General features: G+C 38.8%; 2 protein-coding genes across 2 annotated transcripts; both read left to right on the top strand.

Moving 5' to 3' along the window:
* The first annotated feature begins 1,535 nt into the window (after positions 1-1,535).
* On the top strand, positions 1,536-4,145 carry LOC138877343 (uncharacterized). Its single transcript, XM_070156947.1, has 3 exons — positions 1,536-1,633; positions 2,122-2,207; positions 3,499-4,145. The coding sequence occupies exons 1-3, from the start codon at positions 1,536-1,538 to the stop codon at positions 4,143-4,145; spliced, it is 831 nt and encodes a 276-aa protein (XP_070013048.1).
* A 9,892-nt stretch (positions 4,146-14,037) lies between these two features.
* On the top strand, positions 14,038-21,416 carry LOC104230136 (uncharacterized). The gene is made up of 7 exons (XM_009782875.2): positions 14,038-14,545; positions 15,037-15,113; positions 15,219-15,353; positions 18,563-18,617; positions 18,726-18,813; positions 20,258-20,356; positions 20,944-21,416. The coding sequence occupies exons 1-7, from the start codon at positions 14,076-14,078 to the stop codon at positions 21,067-21,069; spliced, it is 1,050 nt and encodes a 349-aa protein (XP_009781177.2). The 5' UTR covers positions 14,038-14,075; the 3' UTR covers positions 21,070-21,416.
* The last annotated feature ends 877 nt before the right edge of the window (positions 21,417-22,293 follow it).

Raw genomic sequence — 22,293 nt, 5'->3', positions numbered from 1 at the left:
AACGATATTGGATCAGGAACTGATCCCTCCATCATGAAAATGCTTGATGAGCTCACTAAACGGTTAGAATCAAGTAAAAGAAAATTGAGGCTAATGACAAAAAGTTTGTGCATAAGCTTTTTCCTCAAAGTGCGGCTTCGAAGCCCATTCCTAAGAAGTTTCGTAAGTTGGACATACCTAAGTACAATGGGACCATCGATCCTAATGAACACATCACTTCGTACACATGTAGAATAAATGGAAATGACTTAGAAGATGATGAGATTTAATTTGTTTTGTTGAAGAAAATTGAAGAAACTTTATCGAAGGGGGCAACGATATGGTACCACAATTTGCCACCCAATTCCATCGATTATTTTGCCATGCTTGCCGATTTGTTCGTAAAGGCACACGCTGGAGCAATAAAGGTTGCGGCTAGGAAGTCAGACCTCTTCAAAGTGAGACAAAAGGACAATGAGATGCTAAGGGAATTTGTATCTCGATTTCAGATGGAACACATAGACCTACCCCCCGTTACCAATGATTGGGCTGTCCAAGCCTTTACTCAGTCTTTGAACGAGCGAAGTTCGATAGCATTACGTCAACTAAGTCAGAATTTGATTGAATATCCAACAGTGACCTGGGCCGATGTGCATAATTGATACCAATCAAAGATCAGAGTCGAGGATGATCAGTTGGGAGCTCCATCCGGCTCCGTTTACCCAAACAGGTCCAAAGGCAGGGTTCAAAGAGACATTGACAGAGAGCCCCGATCGAGCAGAGATTGATACCAGCCATATAGTGCAGATAAAAGAAAAAATGGATCGGGATGTAATCTCGTTCGAAACGATCGAAGGAATGATCGAGGTCAAAATTCTTGAGGGCTCATGAGTAAGAATGGCTTTGATAAACACGTCGATCCTAAGGAATCACCATGGTTATCAGAGTACAACTTCAACGTCGATGTTTCAGGTATTGTGTAAGCCATTGGACGAATCAAAGATACTAGATGGCCTAAACCCTTACAGACTAATCCAGCTCAAAAAAATCCAAATCAAATGTGCAAGTACTATGGAACCCATGGTCATAGAACCGAAGACTGTAGAAAGTCAAGGGAGGAGGTAACTCGCTTATTCAATGAGGGTCACCTTCGAGAGTTCTTGAGTGACCGAGCAAAAAAACACTTCAGAGACAGGGATGCAAATAGGAAAAATGAGCAGGAGGAACCACAACACGTGATTCATATGATTGTCGGTGGGGTCGATATCCCTCAGGGTCCGACATTTAAACGCACCAAAGTCACAATCACGAGGGAGAAGAGCACCCGAGATTATTTACCAGAAGATACCTTATCTTTCAACGATGAGGATGTAGAAAGGATCGTGAAGCCTCACAACGACGCACTAGTAATATATATCCTTATGAATAAAATTCAAGTTAAACGTGTATTGGTTGATCTAGGTAGCTCGACGAATATTATTCGATCAAGGGTTGTGGAGCAGCTCGGCCTTTAAGATCAAATCGTGCCTACAGCTCGAGTGCTCAACAGTTTCAACATGGCGAGTGAAACCACCAAAAAGGAAATCATGTTGCCAGTGAACGTGGCTGGAACCATCCAGGAAACGAAGGTCCACGTGATTGAAGGTGATATGGGGTATGCGCTACTCGGAAGACCCTAGATCCATAATATGAGGGTAGTACCTTTAACGCTTCATCAAGTCTTGAAATTCCCAACACCGAAAAGAGTCAAAATGATGTATGGCGAACAACCAGTAGCCAAAGAGATGTTTGCAATCGATGAGGTGATACTTGTATCGACTCAGAAATCAACAAAGGGACCAGAATCGAGGGAAAAGAAGAAGGTCAAATAGCAACCATAGTCGCCAGCTTCGACCAAGTCGAAACAGTAGGAAATTATCGAGGATGATAATTTCATGATACCTTGAACCTTCATAATTCCCGATGATTCCGATGCCACAAAGTCAACGGTCTAAGAGCTAGAATAAGTCATACTGATCGAGCATCTGCCCGATCGAAAAGTATACCTAGGCACCGGGTTAACTCCCAAGCTCAAGGAAAAACTCATTAAATTCCTTATTAAAAATATGGATTGTTTTGCTTGGCCCCACCTTGATATGACAGGGATCCCGCCGGAGAGCACCACCCATCGATTGAGTTTGGACCCGAAGTTCAGGCCGATAAAGAAAAAGAGAAGGCCATAGTCCAAGGTAAAGCACATATTCATCAAGGACGAGGTAACCCAACTTCTCAAAATAGGATCCATCGGGGAAGTAAAATATCCCCAGTGGTTAGGAAACATAGTTGCAGTCCCCAAGAAGGGGAATAAACTTAGAATGTGTGTAGATTACAAAGACTTAAACAAAGCATGCCCTAAGGACTCTTTTCCACTGGCAAATATCAATCGTTGATCGATTCCACGGCCGGACATTAGATCCTCATCTTTCTCGATGCCTACTCTGGGTACAACCAAAGACAAATGAACCTGGAGAATCAGGAAAAAACTTTATTTATCACTAAGTACAATACTTATTGTTATAATGTAATGTCGTTTGGGCTAAAAAATGCTGGTGCTACCTATCAGCTCCTAGTAAAACGAATGTTCGAAGAACAAATAGGTAAATCAATGGAGGTTTATATTGGTGACATGCTAGTTAAGTCCCTACGCGTAGAGGACCATTTGACACATTTGCAGGAAACCTTCGACATTTTGAGAAAATACAACATGAAGCTCAACCCCGAGATATGCGCATTCGGGGTCGGTTCAGGCAAGTTCCTCATTTTTATGGTATCAAATCGAGGAATCGAGATCAACCCCGATAAAATCAAGGCAATCAAAGACATCACAGTCGTGGACAGTGTTAAGGTCGTACAAAGGCTAATAGGATGGATAACTACTTTAGATCGGTTCATCTCGAGGTCTTCTGATTGAAGCCACATGTTCTTCTCACGAAGAAGAAACATTTTACTTGGACCCTGGAATGCCAACATGCATTGAAAGAATTAAAGCGGTACCTTTCGAGCCCATAATTGCTTCATACTCTGAAAGCGGACGAGCAACTCTACTTATATTTGGCAGTCTCGGAGGTCGCAATAAGTGGTGTCTTAGTTCAAGAAGAACAAGGTACGCAATTTCCTATGTACTATGTTAGCCGCACTTTAGGTGAAGCAGAGACCCGATACCCACACTTAAAAAAATTAGTGCTTGCTCTAATAAGCGCTTCTAGGAAATTAAAACCATATTTTCAATGTCACCCAATTTGTGTTCTAACCACTTATCCCCTTCGCAACATTTTGCACAAGCCCGAGCTCTCGGGCCGACTGGCCAAATGGGCCGTCGAAATCAGTGGGTACGATATCGAGTATCAACCCCGAACGGCTATCAAGTCTCAAATCTTAGCAGACTTTGTGGCCAACTTTACACCAGCCCTCGTGCTCGAGGTCGAAAAGGAGCTATTTTAAAATCGAGCACATCCTCGGGGATGTGGACCCTTTTTACAGACGGTGCTTCAAATGTGAAGTGGTCCGGGCTGGAAATCATTTTGAAGCCACCCAAAGGCAATACAATTAGACAATCTATCGAAACCTCAAAGTTGACTAACAATGAGGCCGAGTATGAGGCCATGATTGTAGGTCTCAAGCTAGCTAAAAGTTTGGGAGCTGAGATCATCAAGGCCAAGTGTGATTCCCAACTCATGGTTAACCAGGTCAACAAAACCTTCGAGGTTCGAGAAGATCGAATGCAGATGTACTTGGATAAATTGCAAGTAACCTTACACTGGTTCAAAGAATGGACCCTACAACATGTACCTCGAGAACAGAATGGTGAGGCTGATGCCCTTGCAAACTTAGGGTCATTAGTCGAAGATGATGAAATTAGCTCAGGGACTGTCGTACAGCTTTCAAAATCGGTGGTTGAAGAAGGCCATGCTGAAATAAACTCCACAAGCCTAACTTGGGATTGGAGGAACAAATATATCGATTATCTGAAGAATGGAAAACTTCCATCGGACTCTAAGGAATCGAGGACTCTGCGAACGAAAGTTGCACAATTTACATTGGCCGAAGATGGAACATTGTACAGAAGGATGTTCGATGGGCCGTTGGAAATATGCTTGGGTCCGGGAGACACCGACTACGTCCTATGAGAAATTCACGAGGGCACTTGCGGGAATCATTCTGGTGCCGGATCATTGGTTCACAAAGTCATTAGAGCAGGATATTATTGGGACACTATGGAAAAGATACTAAGGAGTTCGTTCGAAAATGTGACAAATGCCAAAGGCATACGCCGATGATCCACCAACCCGGAGAGCAGCTTCATTTAGTCCTATCCCCGTGGCCATTCATGAAATAAGGGATGGACATCATTGGTCCTTTGCCATCGGCCTAGGTAAAGCTAAATTCATTTTATTAATGACTGACTATTTCTCTAAATGGGTTGAAGCACATGCTTTCGAGAAAGTCAGAGAGAAAGAAGTTATAGACTTCATCTGGGATCACATCATATGCCAATTCGGGATACCCGCCGAGATAGCGTGCGACAATGGAAAATAATTTATCGGCAATAAAATAACGAAGCTCCTCAAAGATCACAAAATAAAAAAGATATTATTGACACCGTATCATCCTAGTGGGAATAGACAGGTCGTGTCAACGAACAAAACCATCATTCAAAACCTAAAAAGGAGGTTGAACGACACTAAGGTAAAATGGAAAGAAATTTTTCCTGAAGTACTTTGGGCGTATCGGACAACGAAAAAATCCAGTACGTGGGAAACGTCGTTCTCCTTAGTGTATAGCGCCGAAGCTCTAATACCGGCCAAGTCAGGGAACCAAGCGTCAGGTTTTGATACACAATGGAAGAATCAAATCACGAGGCTATGAATACAAGACTCAAATTGTTAGAAGAAAAACGGGAAGCTGCCCTCGTTCGAATGGCCGCCCAGAAATAGAGAATCAAAAGATACTATAATCGAAGAGCCAATCTTCGACACTTCAAAATAGGGGACTTAGTTTTGAGAAAAGTTACTATCAACACTCGAGATCCAAACGAGGGGAAACTCGGCCCAAATTGGGAAGGACCATATCAGGTCCTCGGCGTCATCGGAAAGGGATCTTACAAGCTTGGTACGATGAACGACGAATAATTGCCAAATAATTAGAACATATTACTCCTCAAACAATACTATTGCTAAGGTATGACTCTCTCTCTCCCTTTTTTATTTATATTTTTTATACTGACCTATTACAGGTGTTCGATCGAAGACAGCGGGAAATTCTTCAATACAAAGACTTTAGGTTTTAAAGCACGCGTTGCACTCTTTTTCCCTTAGATCAGTTTTTGTCCCAAATGGGGTTTTCCGGCGAGGCTTTTAACGAGGCAATAATTATATGTGCTACCTGGGGACAATTCAACAGTATTCGAGGCTTCTTTACAATCAACCTCGAATACTAGAGGGCATCACTCTCGGATGTTATGTTTTCAAGGAAGATGTTTCGTGTCAACAGGGCCTCGATAGAAAATTTTTGTAAAGGGCCAAACGATTAAACGAACGTGCCCATGTAGATTGCCCGATCCCTAATGACAAATCATGTGCGCATGAATGATCTATTGAAAGAAGTACTTTTCTCTTATCTGATGTTACACGCCTTAGTGAAATTTTTACGTTACAATTTTGTACTTACGATATTTTACGGAAACTGGCTCAAGAGCCAATCACAACTAAAGCTCAAGCAATTAACCCCGTACTCGGGGACTGTCGTCCGAAAATCAACACGCTTGAATTGTTAAACTTCGAAATATTAAGACCTTAAAAAGGCAATCCTCGATTTTATGGGCCACAACCACCCGACTCAGGGACTGATAATTCGAACAAGTTTGAAGTATAATCGAGAGACAAGCCCAATGGGAAAATATCAAGTTCAAGGCTACGACCAAACTAACATGATTCGGAGACGTCCGAATTCCATAATAAAATAGGCTTTCAAATATTTTCATACAACCGGTTAAAAAAGGGCTACCTTTGGAAAATTTACATAGGGTTTCGATAACATCGGACCTCGAAAACCTTAAGAGGTAACAAATTGAAGAAACTTATGCTAAGGCATAACAAAGTTTATTGACAACACTGAATCCTAATGGTATAGATTTATCTCAAGCTAAGGTATAATAAATTTTTATATGATTAAACTTTTAAGCCGAAAAAGGGAAAAAGCCAATATTTTGAGGCCATATTGGCCCGATTCAAAAGCCTAAAGGCCATTATATTATCGAGCTCGAGGACCCCCCCTCGCTTAACCAAAACCTAAGGGTTTTTTCTACTCCGAGTTCGAGCAAGTACTCACTCGATTTTGGAGACTATAGCAGTCCGATTTCAACAAAATTTTCACAAGGCAATGAAGTGAGTCAAATTTCTCACAAGACCTAAAATATATCAGAATTATCATAAGGCAAAAACAAAACAAAGTTTTCACGAAACAGAGATAAATCGAAAAGAAAAAAGATCTTTCATATATGCAAAAGTATTTACAAAGACCACTCAAGGTCTTACACAAAAATCCAAAAACGAAGAAAATATTTCTAAGTGGCTAATCTTCCCCGGGAGCTTCATCTTCATCTTTCCGCCCTCAGATCTGCTCGCACTCCCGGAGTCATAATCATCAGAGAGTAAAGCTTCAGCTTCGGCTTCTAGCACTTTTGCATTCTCGATATCGGCCGTGAAGTCAACACCATGAGCATGAATCTCTTCGAGCATCTCTCTCTGAGACTGGCATCTAGCATGCTTGGCAATACAAGACAATCGAACCTGAGCAACATCAGAAATTTCCTTTGCTTGAGCGTTAGCGGCTTCAGCATCGCCTTGGTAGACGGCCATGATTGCCTCCATATTGGCCTTTACTTTTTTTGCTACAGATGCGGCCTTTGCAAGCTCAACGGCCAGCTGAGCCTCGAGCTCTTCAATTTTCTTGGCTCGGGCCAAGCTCTCTTCCTTCATGCTTTGGAGTTGACGCTCAGCCAAAGATAGCTGGGCTCGAGCGGTACCTTTCTCCGAGGCAAGACGATCCATGTTCTACTTCCACCCTAAAGTCTCTGCCTCTTTTATCTCAACCTCCTCATGAAGCTTCTCAATCTTTTCGGCCTTCTACTAAACCTGCAGGAACTAAGTGTTAGTCGCCAATATCGAATTTATATGTCAAACTCCCAAAAATTTGCTTTACCTGCTCGATGATATCGGTCTGCTCTTTATGAGCTGTTGCTAATTCAGCTCAGAGGTCCCTAATCTCCTCTTCTTTTTGCATATAAAGGAGTTTGAGGGCATCTATCTCCTCTATGATCCTTTTGAGATCGGCCTCACACTGGTTCAACTCAGCTCAGGATTTAAAAAACGCTTCTCGATAAAGCGTCACGGCCTATAGAGAAAGGAAGGAAATCAGACAAAAGGAAATCGAAAACGTAAACCCAATAACGGGGGCTGAAATCTACCTGGTTCAGGAGACGCTGAGCCTCATCGAAAATGATCGATGCATCCAGGTCGGAAACATCATCAACCCCCATAAAATAGCCATAGAAAAAGTCATCCCCTTCGTGGGTCGTTCCCACATCGGGGGTCTCCATAAACTGGGCCTCCCAAAATTGCCCTACAAAAAATGTAGGGAAGGGCGGCGAATCATCAATATTTATTTCCCCAAGCAAGTTACTTGGGGCACTCTCTCCTTTTCAGAGGGCCTCGGAATCGGACCATCTTCCGAGATCTCCTCGATCCGAAGATGAGCCTCCTAGCTCAGCTGCTTTTGAAGCTTCGACGCTTCCCCTCTTTTGAGCCACCAGCTCACAGTCAGCATATTCTCCCTCCTCTTCTTCATCTTGTAGCTTTTGGGCTACGTTAATAGACAAATCGACAATATTATTCTTCGACTTACGAGCCTTGCTCTTCTTAGGCTTTGGAGTATCGGAAGGCGAGGCCCTTCTCCTCTTCTTGTCCTTAGCCATTTTTTGGGCCTCCTCTTTCCCAGGTGGGGGCGGCCTCATGACAGCATTGTCTCCAATACCTATATGGGAGGAGATCAAGTAAAAATAAGAAAGACACATTTCACAGAAAGGTATCAAACATGATAGAGAAGCTTACCGTGATTTTTGGCCTCCCATCGTCCCTTGGCCAAATCACACCAACAACGCTCACTGCGAAGAAGTCGAGGCCAGCTTCTAAACCCAGTCTTCAAGGTTCGGGATTGCACCGGGCACCCAAGAAACCGTTGTATCATAAGAGATGATGTCAATATGAAAAGACAAAAGAAACAAAATGGTAGACGGAAGCTATAGGTGAGTTCATGTTTATGCTTCATATTTCACTCTTCAGGGAACGACATCTTCTCGGTTATGTTGGAAGTCCTCACTCGGATAAATCAGCCCATCTATCCTTGGTCCTTGTCCTCATCTATACTCGAGAACAGCACCTTGATGTCCCGACGTTGAAGCCTTATTAATTTGCCTCGATAAAGACGGGGGTTGTACATTCTAATCATAAGGTGGCCTAGGGTAAAAGGAATCCCCTCGACTTGGCTCACAAAGAATCGGAGCAAAATAACAATGCGCCAGAAGGATGGATCTGGCCCAGGGTTATTTCGTATTTACGGCAGAAATCAAGGATAACGGGGTTAACGGGACCCAACATAAAAGGGTAAGTGTAAACACTCAAGAACCCTTTCACGTGAGTAGTGATGTCCTCTTCAGGGTTCGGGATCACCACCTCTTTGCCTTCCCAACCGCAATCCTTTTTACCTGCTTCAGGTCACCCTCAGTTATCCAGCATATGTATCTCGACATCGGCTTACATCGGCCAAGGACAGACAAGGGTTTCTCGATATTGAAATAAAAAGTGAGATCACACGACCCGGGAACACACTCTTCGATGCGTGGCTCCACCGATGTTTTATCACCGTCCGGCCGCGATGAACACCCTTTTTCCTTTTGGGGGACGGTTTTAGATGTTTTCACCATTTCTATGTGTGTTCAAGAAAAAGAAGATGAACTTTGTTGTTTTAAGAGAGGATTGGCAAATGAGATGTAAATAATTTCAGAATTAAGGAACTTGAAGGAAATAGGAGTGCTTTGAAGATTAGAAGAGATTTAGGAAGCAAAGTTTGACAAAATTGTGAAGATGGTCTATTTATAATGTTTGTCATGACGATTCAAGGGCATTAGTGACCGACCATCAACTAACACTACTTAATGCTCTTGAGAATTGTGCAGATGCGATGCTTCAGTCATATCCGTCGCTTACGTCACGAGGGTGACATCATAATTGGTCGAGGTGCAAAATCAAAGGCTCGGTTCATTTTTTCTCATTACACTCTAAGAAACAAGGGGATTATCTGTATACGGTCAAAATCGGGCCTACCCGATTTTGCTATTTGATCAAGACAAGGGAGTTGCATCGGGGAAACCTCGTAATGAATCAGACCCGAGCTCGAAGACGAGGCATCGAGTCCAAAGATTGAAGTGTCCGTTGAGACCGAGGGCAGCAGCAATCGAGACTAAGTATGATCGACTTCGAGTGAAATGCAATAACGGGCGAGATATCCATAACCGGTCGGAGATCACGGCAGAAATCTCGGAGCAGATCAAATCAAGGGTGGTTATTTGTACCAATCATGGGATTTACTTCCATAGTTAGAATTGTACCACAATTAGGATTTCTCTAGTATATAAAGAGGGGTCCCCTCATTTGTAAATACCTTACATTCACGAATATCAAAGCACTATAATATTTCTGTCTTTGTTCATCAACTTGGTGCTCTTTAATTGTCCTTGCGTTGCCAAGCTCGAGGGTTCATTAGCTCGAGAGCATTAATCAAACACTAATTTGCTTTGTATTATTGTCAATTTACATCATTTATCTTTACGTTTATCAATTAGTATTAGGTGAAATCGCATATCCTTAAAATCCCATTATAAGTTTAATTGTTATCCAGTTTTTAGGGTAAACAAATTCTCATATTACATTTCTATATTACTAGTCCATACATAATTAATTTCCCCATAACTAATCATAATATGTATAACTAATTCCTATGCAACTAATTTTCTATATGGTTAATATTTGCATAACTCTAACTAATAACCAAATGACCCGTTAACTATGTAAAAGCTAGTGAGCTCTCCCACTAACTATGGATGTCCAACGAGACGTCCCGTCCCGTCCCATCCCGCGTCCCATCCTGTACCGTCCCGTCTCGTCCCGTCCCGTCCCGTCCCGTCCCGCTTCAAGTTAAATGGGATGGGCCAATGTTAAACGGGACACGGGATGGGACGGGATGACCATTTCGTCCCGTTTGTCCTGTCTCATTTTGTCCCGTCCCGTCCCGCGTCCCGTCCCGCGTCCCGTCCCGCATTCCATCCCGTCCCGCCAGTTTTTCTTTTAAAAAAAACTAGCCGTCGCCAACGGTCCAAACAGACCCAGCCCCTACACCCCCCAAAACACCCCTACCCCTCCCCCCCAAACTTTTAATATAACCCCTAAGTTTATTAAATTACACTTTGGCCCTATTTTCTACTATAAATACCCCCCATTCTTCTTCATTTTTTTCCCACAAAAAATCAATCTTCTCTCTCAAATCTCTTACATTCTAATATTCTATCTATATTCTATATTATTCTCTCAATTTTGTTACTATCAAGTATCAACTATCAACTATCAACTATCAAGTATAAAGTGATAACTTTCAAGTATTTGAGCAAATTTTTTGGAGCAACTTTCAAGCTTCAAATTAATTTGTCAAGTATTTGGAGCAATATTTTGGGCAATTTCTTCAAGTTTCAATATTTAATCACGGTGCACTCGTTCCATCTCCTAATTTTAATATATAATTTTTGCGTATCATTTTAGTGCTTATTTTTTGTGTTTACTTTACTTGTTATATTTTCGTATTTCATTTGTGTGTTTAATATTTGTGTTAGCTTTTTTAATTTAATTTCGTATTTAAATTATGGCACCTAAAAATGTATTTGGTATTTTTAAAAAAAGCAGTAAAAAAAATAGTAAAGGTAAAAGTAGTAGTAATCTTAATCCTAACCTTTCTCCTAGACCTAGAATTAGAAAGCATATTGATGAAATGACTCATGTTGATGAAACTTCATTTTCCCAACCCTGTTCATGTCGGAGAACAATTAGATCATGAAACTTTACAAAGACAATTTGGCAATGATATTTTTTTTGAGGATGAAGAAAATGAGGAAGAAGAATTAGATGAAACACCCACTGGTCCCACAACACAAGATCCAACTCAGAGTCAATCTTAGTCTGGAGCTTTACCCTCTGTACCCCCTGTAAGGGGTAAGCCTAAGGCTGAACGTCCCAAAACATCACTTGTATGGAAATTTTTTAAACATGATAAAGTCAATCATCGTGCTATATGTGAAAAATGTAAGCAAGTATTTGCCCACACAACAAGTGGTGGGACGGGAGGTTTAAGTAGACACTTAATAAGGGATCACAAATCTTTATAAATACAAGCTAACATAGAAGCCGGAAAAATTATAGATCCTACCATCAGTACTGACACTCCTAGTGGATCTGGTTCTAATCAAATTCAATAACAACTTGACCCTGCTTCTGGTCATGTTTTACGCAAATATAACAAAGATAGAGATCGTGAGAACTTAGCAAAAATGGTGGCTGTTTGTGGCTTACCTTTTACTTTCCATTCTCACCCTGCTTTTGTGCATTATATACAAGAAATTTATAACCCTGCTTTTCAAGGTTTTCCTAAGACCACGGTTAGAAATGATGTTTTTAAATTTCAAACCGAATATCTTCAGTTTATTCGTTGTGTATTTTTTCACTTAGATTATAAAGTGTCTATCACATCTGATATAGGTCGTAGTCCTAATGGTTGTGATTATTTAACTGTTACATGTCATTGGGTTGATCATCACTGGAACTTGCAAAAACGTATTATTGGTTATAAATTTGTTGATTCAAAACACACTGGAGCATATATTGCAACTACTGTTCTACAAATACTTGATTTTTATGGACTCATTAATAAAGTTTTAACTATCACCTTAGATAATGCTTCTTCTAACACAACCGCAGCAAATAGCTTAAAATCTAGACTTTGTCCAATTAATCCAACAATTTTTCATGTTAGATGTGCATGCCATATTTTTAACTTGGTTGTAAAAGATGGTCTTAATTTATTTTCTGATGCTTGAGTAAAATACAACATGCGCTATATTTTTCGTGCTCATAAACAAAGTAGAATTCGTGAATTTGCTCAACAATGTGCTAGTGCTAACCTTCCATTTAGAAAAGTTCCAAAAGATGTTTGTACTAGGTGGAATTCTACTTATGAAATGCTTAAAGTTGCTTATGATTATCGGGTGTCTATCCAAAAAGTATTTAATATGCATAATGCTCACCATGTTGATCAAATTGTTGATTCTGATTGGGATGAGATCAGAGAGCTTACTAAATTTTTAGAAAATTTTTATTATGCTACAAAACAATTTTCTGGTATATATTATCCTACTGTTACACAAATATTATGGTATATTTGTGGAATTTCTATTGTATTTGGTAAGTATAAAACAAATCCAACTTATGCACCGGCCATTAAAGAAATGATTTTAAAATTTAAAAAGTATTTTTTCCATATTCCCGAAGTTTATTTAATTTCTACTCTACTTAACCCATCTTTAAAACTAAGAGGTGCAAAGGGACTTGTTCGTAAAATTTATGAGAATTTAGAAATTCAAGAAAATGAACAACCATCTCTCGAAAACTGCCAAGCTAGCATATATTCTTATGCTAGATCAATGTTTGATAAATATAAATCTATGGATACAACTGGTTGTAAAACTGCTCCTTCTACTTCTAAGTCTAGAGCAGAAGTTTAATGGGAAGATATGGATGATATAACAGGTTTTGATTCCTCTATTGATGATGAACTTGATTCTTATCTTAATCAAGGATTGGAAAATATTAAAGACGAAGAAGTCAAGGAACAACTTTTGTCATGTGGAGGGAGCGTGGCAAGGCTTTTCCAACACTTTCAATTATGGTCCGAGATATCCTAACTATTCAAGCATCATCAGTAGCATCGGAGAGTGCTTTTAGCGCGGCAAGATTTCAAATTGGAGATCATAGACATTCATTAATGGAGGACAGTCTAGAGATTTTCGTATTATTCAGAGATTGGATTAATGCAGAAAGAAAAAATCTTGGTTTTGAAAAATTAACCACTAGGGAAGAAGAAGAATACAATGAGATGCTAACCACTGGGAGCGATGACGGCATGGAGCTCATGGAACATCAATCAACATTGCCAATTCCAGCAGAATGTTCGAGAGATATTATTGATAAGTTACAAAGAAGCTATATAGGAGCTTACAAATATTAGTATGATAATTTGTAATTGGCTACTAAGAGGCCTAGTTCAAACAGAACCCTTCCTAGAAGGTGGCTGCGTAGATTAGGTGCTCTTCAAAAGAATTATATTTGTATTTGAGATTTGAAAGTTCTATTAATAAAATAAAAGGCTCTAAGCGTTGAATTTTATTTATGAATTGTCTTAGTTACTTAATAGTTAATACTTTGAAATTATATTAAATAAATTATAACTCTATTATAAATTTATAATTACTAGAATATTTCATTACAAGTCTTTTGTTTTAATATTTTATAATTCTTTACTTAGTTTTCTAATTTTCATTTTAACATAGTAACATTTAAGTTTATTAAATAAGTCAAAAATCTAGCCGTTACAAACTTTAAAAACATAGTAAATTTCAAAAAACTAGACGTTTTTTTAAAAAAAAATACACTTAAGGCCCACGAACCCGTCCGTCCCGTCCCTTTCCGTCTCGTCTCATCCCGTTTGTTAGCGGGACGGGATGGGACGAACGTTTCGTCCTGTTTGTCCCGTCCCGCCTCCATCCCGCTTAAATATCGTCCCGTCCTGTCCCGTCCCGTTAATTTGGTCTCGTCCTGTCCCGTCCCGTCCCGTTGGACAGCCTTACCACTAACACGAAAAAAAGAAAGTAAAATAGAGGGAGAGGGGGACAAAGGACCAAAATGGAAATACCACTGATACAGTTTGCTCCATATCATAGCGCCACAATCCACTATGTACATGGCGGCACCATTATCCATAACAACTTGAACATTCCTCAACAGCGAAATACTCTCAATTTAACAGGTAACGCCCAATCAAACTTCCTCAAAACAAAAATGGAGGCAACCTCAGTGCTCAGCTCCTCTTCCATTTCACACATCCTCTTATCTTCCTATACCTCAAAACCCCATGTGGGGTTTATCTTCAATTCTTTATCAAAATGCACTTCTGCTCCTCGTTTGCTCTTTTCTTCTTCAAACCAGAGTAGTGTTTATACTAACAGCAACAGTAGTAGATTCTCTCTGCTTCGCCCTTCAGCTCTTACTGTTGAAGAAGCTGTTGAACAATCTACTGATACTTTCTCAGTGCAGCCCAAAATCGATAAGAGTGGCAGATTTTGTAGTCCTAGAGCCGCCCGAGAACTCGCTCTGTATGTCCTTTTCCTTTCCCCTATTGTATAACTCGTTTTATTTGTTTAATTGTGCGAACTACTTTAGTAAAAATTTGAATTGTTACAGATAAGTCAATTTTATCCATTTTATTAGGTTGTTGTTTTGTTTTGTTTTTTTTAAACTAAGTAAATGAAGATAATTCTCGTTATGGTGCAGTAAGATTCGAACTTGACCCGGTGTCTACACCAACCCAATCAATACATGACACATATCATTGAACCATAGTTAATTAATATATATTCTCACCTTAATTTATGATTTAACCATGTTAAATTAGTTGGTTTGGTGTAGACACCGGGTGCCAGTATTTACGGCCCAACCACTTCATTACTTATATAAGGTTAAAATAACCATACAATAACTCCACGATTATTAAAAAAAAATCATTCAATAATGTAAATACATTTTTTACTTAACAGTTACATGGAGCAAATGTCAGTTTTAATTCTGTTGTATATTCTTGTCTTAGGATGACAATATATGGGGCATGTTTGGAAGGGTCAGGCCCTGTTCGCCTTTTTGAGAAACGAATGAACATTAGAAGAGGTAATGGCTTGTTCTATTGGCTCCTTTTCTAGTTTTAAATAAATTGCAGATAAACTTATGTTTCTATTAATTCTTTAGCTAACAATATTTGAATCTGGTGTGTAGAACCGGGATATGAATTTGATAAAGAATGGTTAGTGAAGTACAATCACATGAGCTTTGGAGGCCCCCCTGTGAAAACTGAGACGGTTGAAGAAGCTGATGAACTTCTGAAGAACGATGAAAATGATTCTGAAATAGGTATTTACATGTGTAGTTTTAGCTTACTGCTTGTTGCTACTTTGTCTTACTTTAGTTTTCTCTAGGGATGGTTTACTTAAGGTTAATATCTTTACTCTATTACAATCTTATGATCTCTTCTATCAGTAGCATTGTAGCTAATTTTCTCTTAAGTATCTGATTTGAAGACTTGGTTTTGAGCGGAATGACAGAGACTGAATAATTACCTATTTTAGACTTGCAGCCTGAAGTTGAGACTTAAAGTGCAAAATTATTTCTTGGTCCCTTATGTTCCTTCATGGTGAATATTTCTTCTTTGGTACCAAGGATACTCTTGAGTGTTTGACAATGCAGGGACGTAGTATGAATTGACCACCGCTTCTGCACATTAAATTGTTTCATTCATATTTGGATTGATCCACTACAAGTCAAGAGTAACAACCTTAGATGGTTAATCAATGCCTACAAGTCAAGAGTGACAACCTTAGATGGTTAATCAATGCCTATCTCAACTGACTTTTGATTATGTTGTAGAATATGCATTGACATTCTCCTATTATAATGTAATGATGAGTTTACTGTGCAGTCCACCATATGCACGGCATTTTAGATGTCCTTCCTAGGGGAGCTTAGTCTTTGAGATAATAACCTGAATAGTCCTTCATGAATGTGCCTAACCTATAGGACAAAAAGTCAATTATTCACCAATATATAGTGGCAGTGGGGTGATAATTAGGAAAGAAGTTGACTTCCCTCCAAAAAGATTAAACAAAAAATAAAGGCAACATGCACCCTGATCTAAATAGGACACTAGTTGAAAAGTTGATTTCTCCTTATCAAAAAAAAAAAAAAGAAGCAGCAAAGTTGACTTCAAACTCTTTTAAAGGTATGGCTGTCGGCACTATTAAGGGGTCAATTGGTTATCATGGAAAGAAGTGAATAATAATGAGTAAGATAGTGCATGTTATTTTAGAAACCTACAGTCTTTCTTCCCAATTCCTAATTTCCTATCCTTCAAATCCATTCATTCCTAAGGCAACAAGTTTTGAACATCCTCTTCTTTCTACTCCAGCTTTTGAAGATTCCATTCAATGAGGCACACTACAAACAGCTGGAGCCAATTTTGGCATTATTAGCAAACTCCATTCTTGTGCTCTCTGGTAGTTATTGATATTCCTGCCTCCACTAAGGGGCTAATTCAGTTATTTGGCCTACATGAGTTCATTCATCTCAGTCATCACTTCAGTCATTCCACCCGCAAAGGTACTTTTTCCGGTTAGCATTGATAGGTACCTAGTCATAGCGTTGCCTAAGAAGTTTGTCCTGTACATGTGGGTGGATATTTCTGTTCTATAGTTTTTTTTTTCTTTGAGGTAGGGGTGCTTATCAGGCGGATTGGGGGGATTATTACGCTTAACGGTTCGTCTTATCGGTTATCGGATTATAAATGTAGTAATCCGCTAGCCATCCAATAAGACAACGAGCAGATTGATATCGGATTAACGATTATCGGGTGGTTTATTGGCTAAATCAAATAGAAATTTTTTGAACCCTAGTTCTTTTGGTTGCTTAGCCTCTTTCTTGAATTCCCAAGCCGTGCCCACGACCACTCTCTGAGAATGCCAGGTTTAGTACTCATTCTTTTGTTCTTCACCACAAAAGAATTATACACATAAAGTGCATTACTAAAGAGAGAGAGGACTCACTGTAGGTGCAGGAGGGATTTAGATTTGATAAATTAGGGATTTAGGTTTTACTATTTTAGGCCTTAGGGTTAAATTACTTTATATAAATATGGGTAAAAGTATAACTATAAAATTTCTTAACGGGTTAACGGTTTATCCGATAAGGAAATTGAGTAATCCGCCCCCAAACCGTTAAGCCGTTAATTATAAAATCTCAATCCGTTCACCAACCGTTACCCCGATACCCGATACCAATAAGCCAATAAGCCATTTTTTCGGTTCGGTTAACGGTTACGGTTCGATTTTGAACAGCCCTACCGTGAGGAGTTCCCACTAGACCCTAAAGTGTTAGTTGCTTGCTCTTTAAGCTGTCAAACCGGTGAATTCCTTTTGTGTTTCGGACATTTGATTCTTGCTGAAGCTGTTTAGACATCTAGAATACTGTTGATTGGATGTGTAGAGTAGGTTCAATAATGCAACTATGAACCTAACCCAATAGTTGAAGCCCTGAAACCCGAGGTGTCAGCTTTTATCCTCCAAACAAATTCTATTATCAAGGAAAAAACTAATCATTCTATTGTGCCAAGGATGCTCAGAGCAATTAGTCAACTCAATAGTTGATACACAATTGTTTGATTTGGTTCTGCTATTTGTTTTTTCAGGCTTTGTTGCTTATTACTTCTTGGAGTTGTTTCATTTATTAACTTTTGATTCTTAAGTTGTAGAGAAATGCTTTGCACCTCTTTCCAATTAATAAAGCATTAGTTACTATTTGGGAAAGTTTTTGGAAGTCCTTTTTATCTATTAAAAACCTTGTGATCCCCAACAAAAATTCCTTGTGAAGCTGATTGCTTTATGAGGGCTTCTAAAAATACTTCTCTAGGAACTATTTTGCAATAAGCCACATAAGACTATTTTTTTTCCTCCAAAATGACATCTATAGTGAAAGATAACCAGACATGTTTATATGCTTCTCTGAAAATAAAAAAGAGCTAATCAAAAAAGAAAAATTGCAAAGAGAAAGCTCTTCAAAAATGACCTTCTGAAGAGAATGGATGTACTTTGATTAACAATATTTTTACTCAGAATAATCACATATGTGAGCAAAATGAACATGATGAGTAGGATCAAACTGCCACCCTTGTTTTGCTCCACCTTTAGCCCAAATACAGTACATGCACATGAAGGATAAAAGAACATTTTATTCAACAAAAGTTCATCTGCAGAAGATTGTATTGAGGTCTAGTTCCGCCTCGTGATGGAATAACTTTCTGAAGTTTCTTTTCTTCCTCAGTTTCCTGGGAGATTGGTTGAGCCTTCATACTCCTAAAGTCCTATCCCCTCATAGATACTAGATACGTTATTGCATTTTAGCGATATTGTCACTGTGCAACTAGTCAATGGTTTTTAGCACAAACATATGAATGCAAAATCTTTCTCGAATTAAAAAATGTGGAAAATTTTCTATCTGTCTTTTCCTTTTTAGCTAATTCTATATTTGTCCATTCAATCCAATAATCCATTAATTTATTTTCTCTCTCTCAGAAGCTGAAGTTCTCTCAGCCCCACCAAAGTTGGTGTACAGCAAACTTATTTTGCGGTAAGCTCATTAATCATATATGACTCTCCTTACGTAGCTTACAGTTTCTACTTTCTTCAGAGTATGGGCAGGCATGGATAGACTGGTAACTTTCTTGAATATTTGCAGTTTCTCACGGAAACTTTTGGTGGCAGTTGAAGAAAAGTGGGATAATAACGTGCTTGCAATAAATAAAGTGGCACCGGATAATTGGAAGGTTGGATGTGTTACTTATGCCTTTATGTTCCTGCTCTTAGTTGTAATACATAGATTCTTGCTTGCTGGACACAAAAGTGACAGCACCATAAATATCGGGATTCTTTCTTCCATGAACCCACACAACCACGTTCTGCCGCCAGTCCCAACTCTTTAGAATGACATTCACATTGAATCGATTGAATATGATCAAAAGAACATTCTCCCATTTCTACTTCTATAGGGCAGCCCGGCCCCGGTGCACTAAGCTCCCGCTATGTGCGGGGTCCGGGGAAGGGCCGAACCACAAGGGTCTATTGTACGCAGCCTTACCCTGCATTTCTACAAGAGGCTGCTTCCACGGATTGAACCCTTTTCTACTTCTATATGAAAGTATAACTAAACATGCAGTTCGTTCAAAATCTTGCCCTGCTTGTACCTCTAAGGGAGCCTCGGTATCTACTTTCAGAAAATTCTTTTGACACTATAAGTGGAACAATGCATTATCTTTCCTTCAAATGAATGAAGAAATTACATTATGCTTTTCTTGATTAACAAAAAGTCACTTGTGGTGCGGCATCCTGAATGTACAATTGTGGACAAGCTTGGGTTAAGAAAATGTTCAAGTTTGGGAGATCTTATATTTGAAAGACAACTATGGACTAAAAGTGGCTAGGAAAATAGATTGTCTCTTGCACTTCTATAGTTTTTTTGTTTTCTTTTTCTCTTTAGTTAATCTAGTTTCCAACCTTTTTCTGCAACGGACCTGTCCAGTCCCTCTGCCAAGTTAGCCTACCAAATTAAGTGAAATAGCGCAATTCCACTTGCATTGTCCTGCTCCCCTTTCTCACCATCATGCCAAGCACTTTCAAACTATCGACACACTCAGTCGGGGTTATGCAATATGAGGGAGCGGTTAGGATATAGTGAAGGAGGCAATGAAAGAAAAGAGGAGTGGCAATGAGAATCAATGAGGCTGTTAAACTTCTGTCAAGTTGGTCAACTTAGTGGAGTGAAGGACCAACTTTGTTTGTATTGCATGAGTTCAAGGTTAGATGAGCTGTAAATCAAGTACAGATCAAGGGCCAAAACTGACATCTGCCTGCACAGATTCTGTTGGGTGATGATAGGAATTTAATCTGCCTACTTCTGCTGTGGTGATGTTGAAGGAAATAATATATGAATTCTAGCAGCAAACAAGCTTTCATTTGAATTCAAGTGTAAAGGAACAATATACAATTTATGAATGCTTTTTATGAGTAGATAGGTCAAGAGATCTGCACTTGTGTAAAAGCTAGGGATGTTTAATCTTTCATTTTGACTTTATCATCTGGAGTTGTTTGTGTTTGTTTTGTGAATAGTCTGTCAGGTTCAGATAGAACTATCGGTTGGACTTTTTGTTGGTATCTTCAGATGACAGAATTTGTTAATACGCCAGTCACTAATGCCTTGAATTCTTCTTCCAGAATGAGCCAGCAAGCAGGATCCTGGAGTTCTCAATTCTTCATTTATCAATGGCTGAAATATCAGTATTAGGAACACGGCACCAGATAGTCATCAATGAAGTAATTTTTCTCTCAAACATTTTTTTGGACTACTCTTGAGTCTTGAATAACTAGACTACTTAACCTCCCCATTCCCCATGCATGAAAAGCTGAGGGGCAAAGTATTTCTTCTTGCTTCCTTGTCCTTACTTTCTGTTAGTTAACATTAGAAGAGCATTTCAATTGAGGCTGATTAGGGTGAAAGTAGAAATAGCTAAGTAGTTCAAAAGACAGGAAGGGAGGCTAAGCCAAAGATGTGAATGGTTTCATTTTGAGACGACTTAAAATTCTCTCTTTTTGTTGAGTTCCCTATATATTCCATGACACTTGCATGCCACAATAGTGTATCATCAATAGAGGTGAATCGAGGATCTAGAGTGAGTTCAGAATGACAGTGTCCTTTTATATGTATACATTTAATTATTGTGCATCTATATATGCATAGCTCGAGCAGAAGGTAATATGTTTAGTTGAATCAGCCTAAATCCGCCTTATCCTGTAATTTCTTTCCTCATCTGTCAATCCCGCTCATCACTTAACTGCTTTTGTCTATTAAGCACTCAATTAGCAGTTGAACTCAAATAATTTTCATTCTCCCATTCTTGAAGGCTGTTGACCTTGCGAAACGATTCTGTGATGGGGCGGCACCCCGTATTATTAATGGTTGCCTCAGGACATTTGTAAAGGATCTTGAAAGAGCAAATGCCCGAGTTAACCAGTCACTGTTTACTTGACACGTCGAAGATCTCAAGAATTTGATGAATACTCAAAGAGGTAATACCTCAACCTACAGGAGACACTCTTTCCAAGCATTCCTTGCAAAGCCAGGAGAAAGAGATCAGCAATGCCTTGAGATGCAGCCGCAGGACAAATTTGTGCGCTCATCCAATATAAGGAAGAATTGTATATCGAGATGATAGCATTGCCAATTTTCAAGTGTATGGTTAATATTGTCATGTCTATCCTGAAGCAATGTATATTGTATCACACTATTTAATTAAGGCTTAGAGCCTCTGACTTGGAATTTCAGTTTGTAATAGCTTTTTACAGAGCCAATATATGTGACTGGTTTAAGATTCAAGTAATTGAATTTTGTCATACCAAGCACACTATTTAAAGATGTCTAATATGAAAGTATTCAAATATCAAAGTTTTACATTTCAATTGAAATAATAGCAGTCCAATGTACGAAGTATTCTGTTGTTATACAGGGTCTAAGTAAAAGTTACACATCAAGGAGTATAATGTAAGCAATATACCCTAATGCAAGCATCAAAAGTTTACACTACAACTAGTATTTAAATTGGAGTGTCAAATTGCATTAGAATATAGTAAATAAAGAAACATCAAATTAAATATTCTGTGATTGTCTTAAGGTGTTATTTCTTCTCCTTAATTTGCTCAAGGATGAAATCCGTGGGATTTGATGTAGTAATACCAAGGGTGTTCGTCGGTCGGTTCGGTATTTAGTCATTTCGTTTCGGTATTTTCGGTATTCGGTTTCTTAAAATATTATACCAATACCGTACCTACTTAAATTCTGTATGGTTTGATTTTTTCTCCTTTCGGTTTCGGTTTATTCGGTTCGGTAACTTCGGTTTATTTGGTTTGAATACTAACTAGTGCATAGAGTCATAGACTATAATATTCTTAATTAAAGTACTCAAAAGTACAAAATTAAAAACGTTTGTTGACAAAAGTTTTGTTCAAAACTAGCAAATATCAACTAAAGAGATAAAACTATACATAAAAGAATAAATTTGATCATTAGAAATGTTTTATTGCTTACTTAGAGTTAATTGATGAACTTAGAGAATAAAGAAAAGTAAAATTTTAGATTTTTATATTTATGTTATAATTAATAATTTGTGTATTGTGTAATATAATATATATTTCGGTACGGTATCGATATTTTGGTATTTCATATTAAAATACCAAATACTATACCTAATACCAAT

Source organism: Nicotiana sylvestris, chromosome 9 (assembly GCF_000393655.2).
Source record: "Nicotiana sylvestris chromosome 9, ASM39365v2, whole genome shotgun sequence".
NCBI classification, from domain to species: Eukaryota; Viridiplantae; Streptophyta; class Magnoliopsida; order Solanales; family Solanaceae; genus Nicotiana; species Nicotiana sylvestris.
Note: the sequence above shows the minus strand (reverse complement) of the source record. Positions and strands in the feature narration are given on the sequence as shown.

What these genes read in the sequence shown, in the direction of transcription:
- LOC104230136 (XM_009782875.2), top strand. Translation starts at nt 14,076, where the DNA reads ATGGAAATACCACTGATACAGTTTGCTCCATATCATAGCGCCACAATC. An exon ending in GCCGCCCGAGAACTCGCTCT is followed by an intron (nt 14,546 to 15,036) that starts GTATGTCCTTTT and finishes TTCTTGTCTTAG; the next exon opens with GATGACAATATATGGGGCAT. An exon ending in ACGAATGAACATTAGAAGAG is followed by an intron (nt 15,114 to 15,218) that starts GTAATGGCTTGT and finishes TCTGGTGTGTAG; the next exon opens with AACCGGGATATGAATTTGAT.
- LOC138877343 (XM_070156947.1), top strand. Translation starts at nt 1,536, where the DNA reads ATGGCGAGTGAAACCACCAAAAAGGAAATCATGTTGCCAGTGAACGTG. An exon ending in GTGATTGAAGGTGATATGGG is followed by an intron (nt 1,634 to 2,121) that starts GTATGCGCTACT and finishes TTGATATGACAG; the next exon opens with GGATCCCGCCGGAGAGCACC. An exon ending in AGAGAAGGCCATAGTCCAAG is followed by an intron (nt 2,208 to 3,498) that starts GTAAAGCACATA and finishes CCCTTTTTACAG; the next exon opens with ACGGTGCTTCAAATGTGAAG.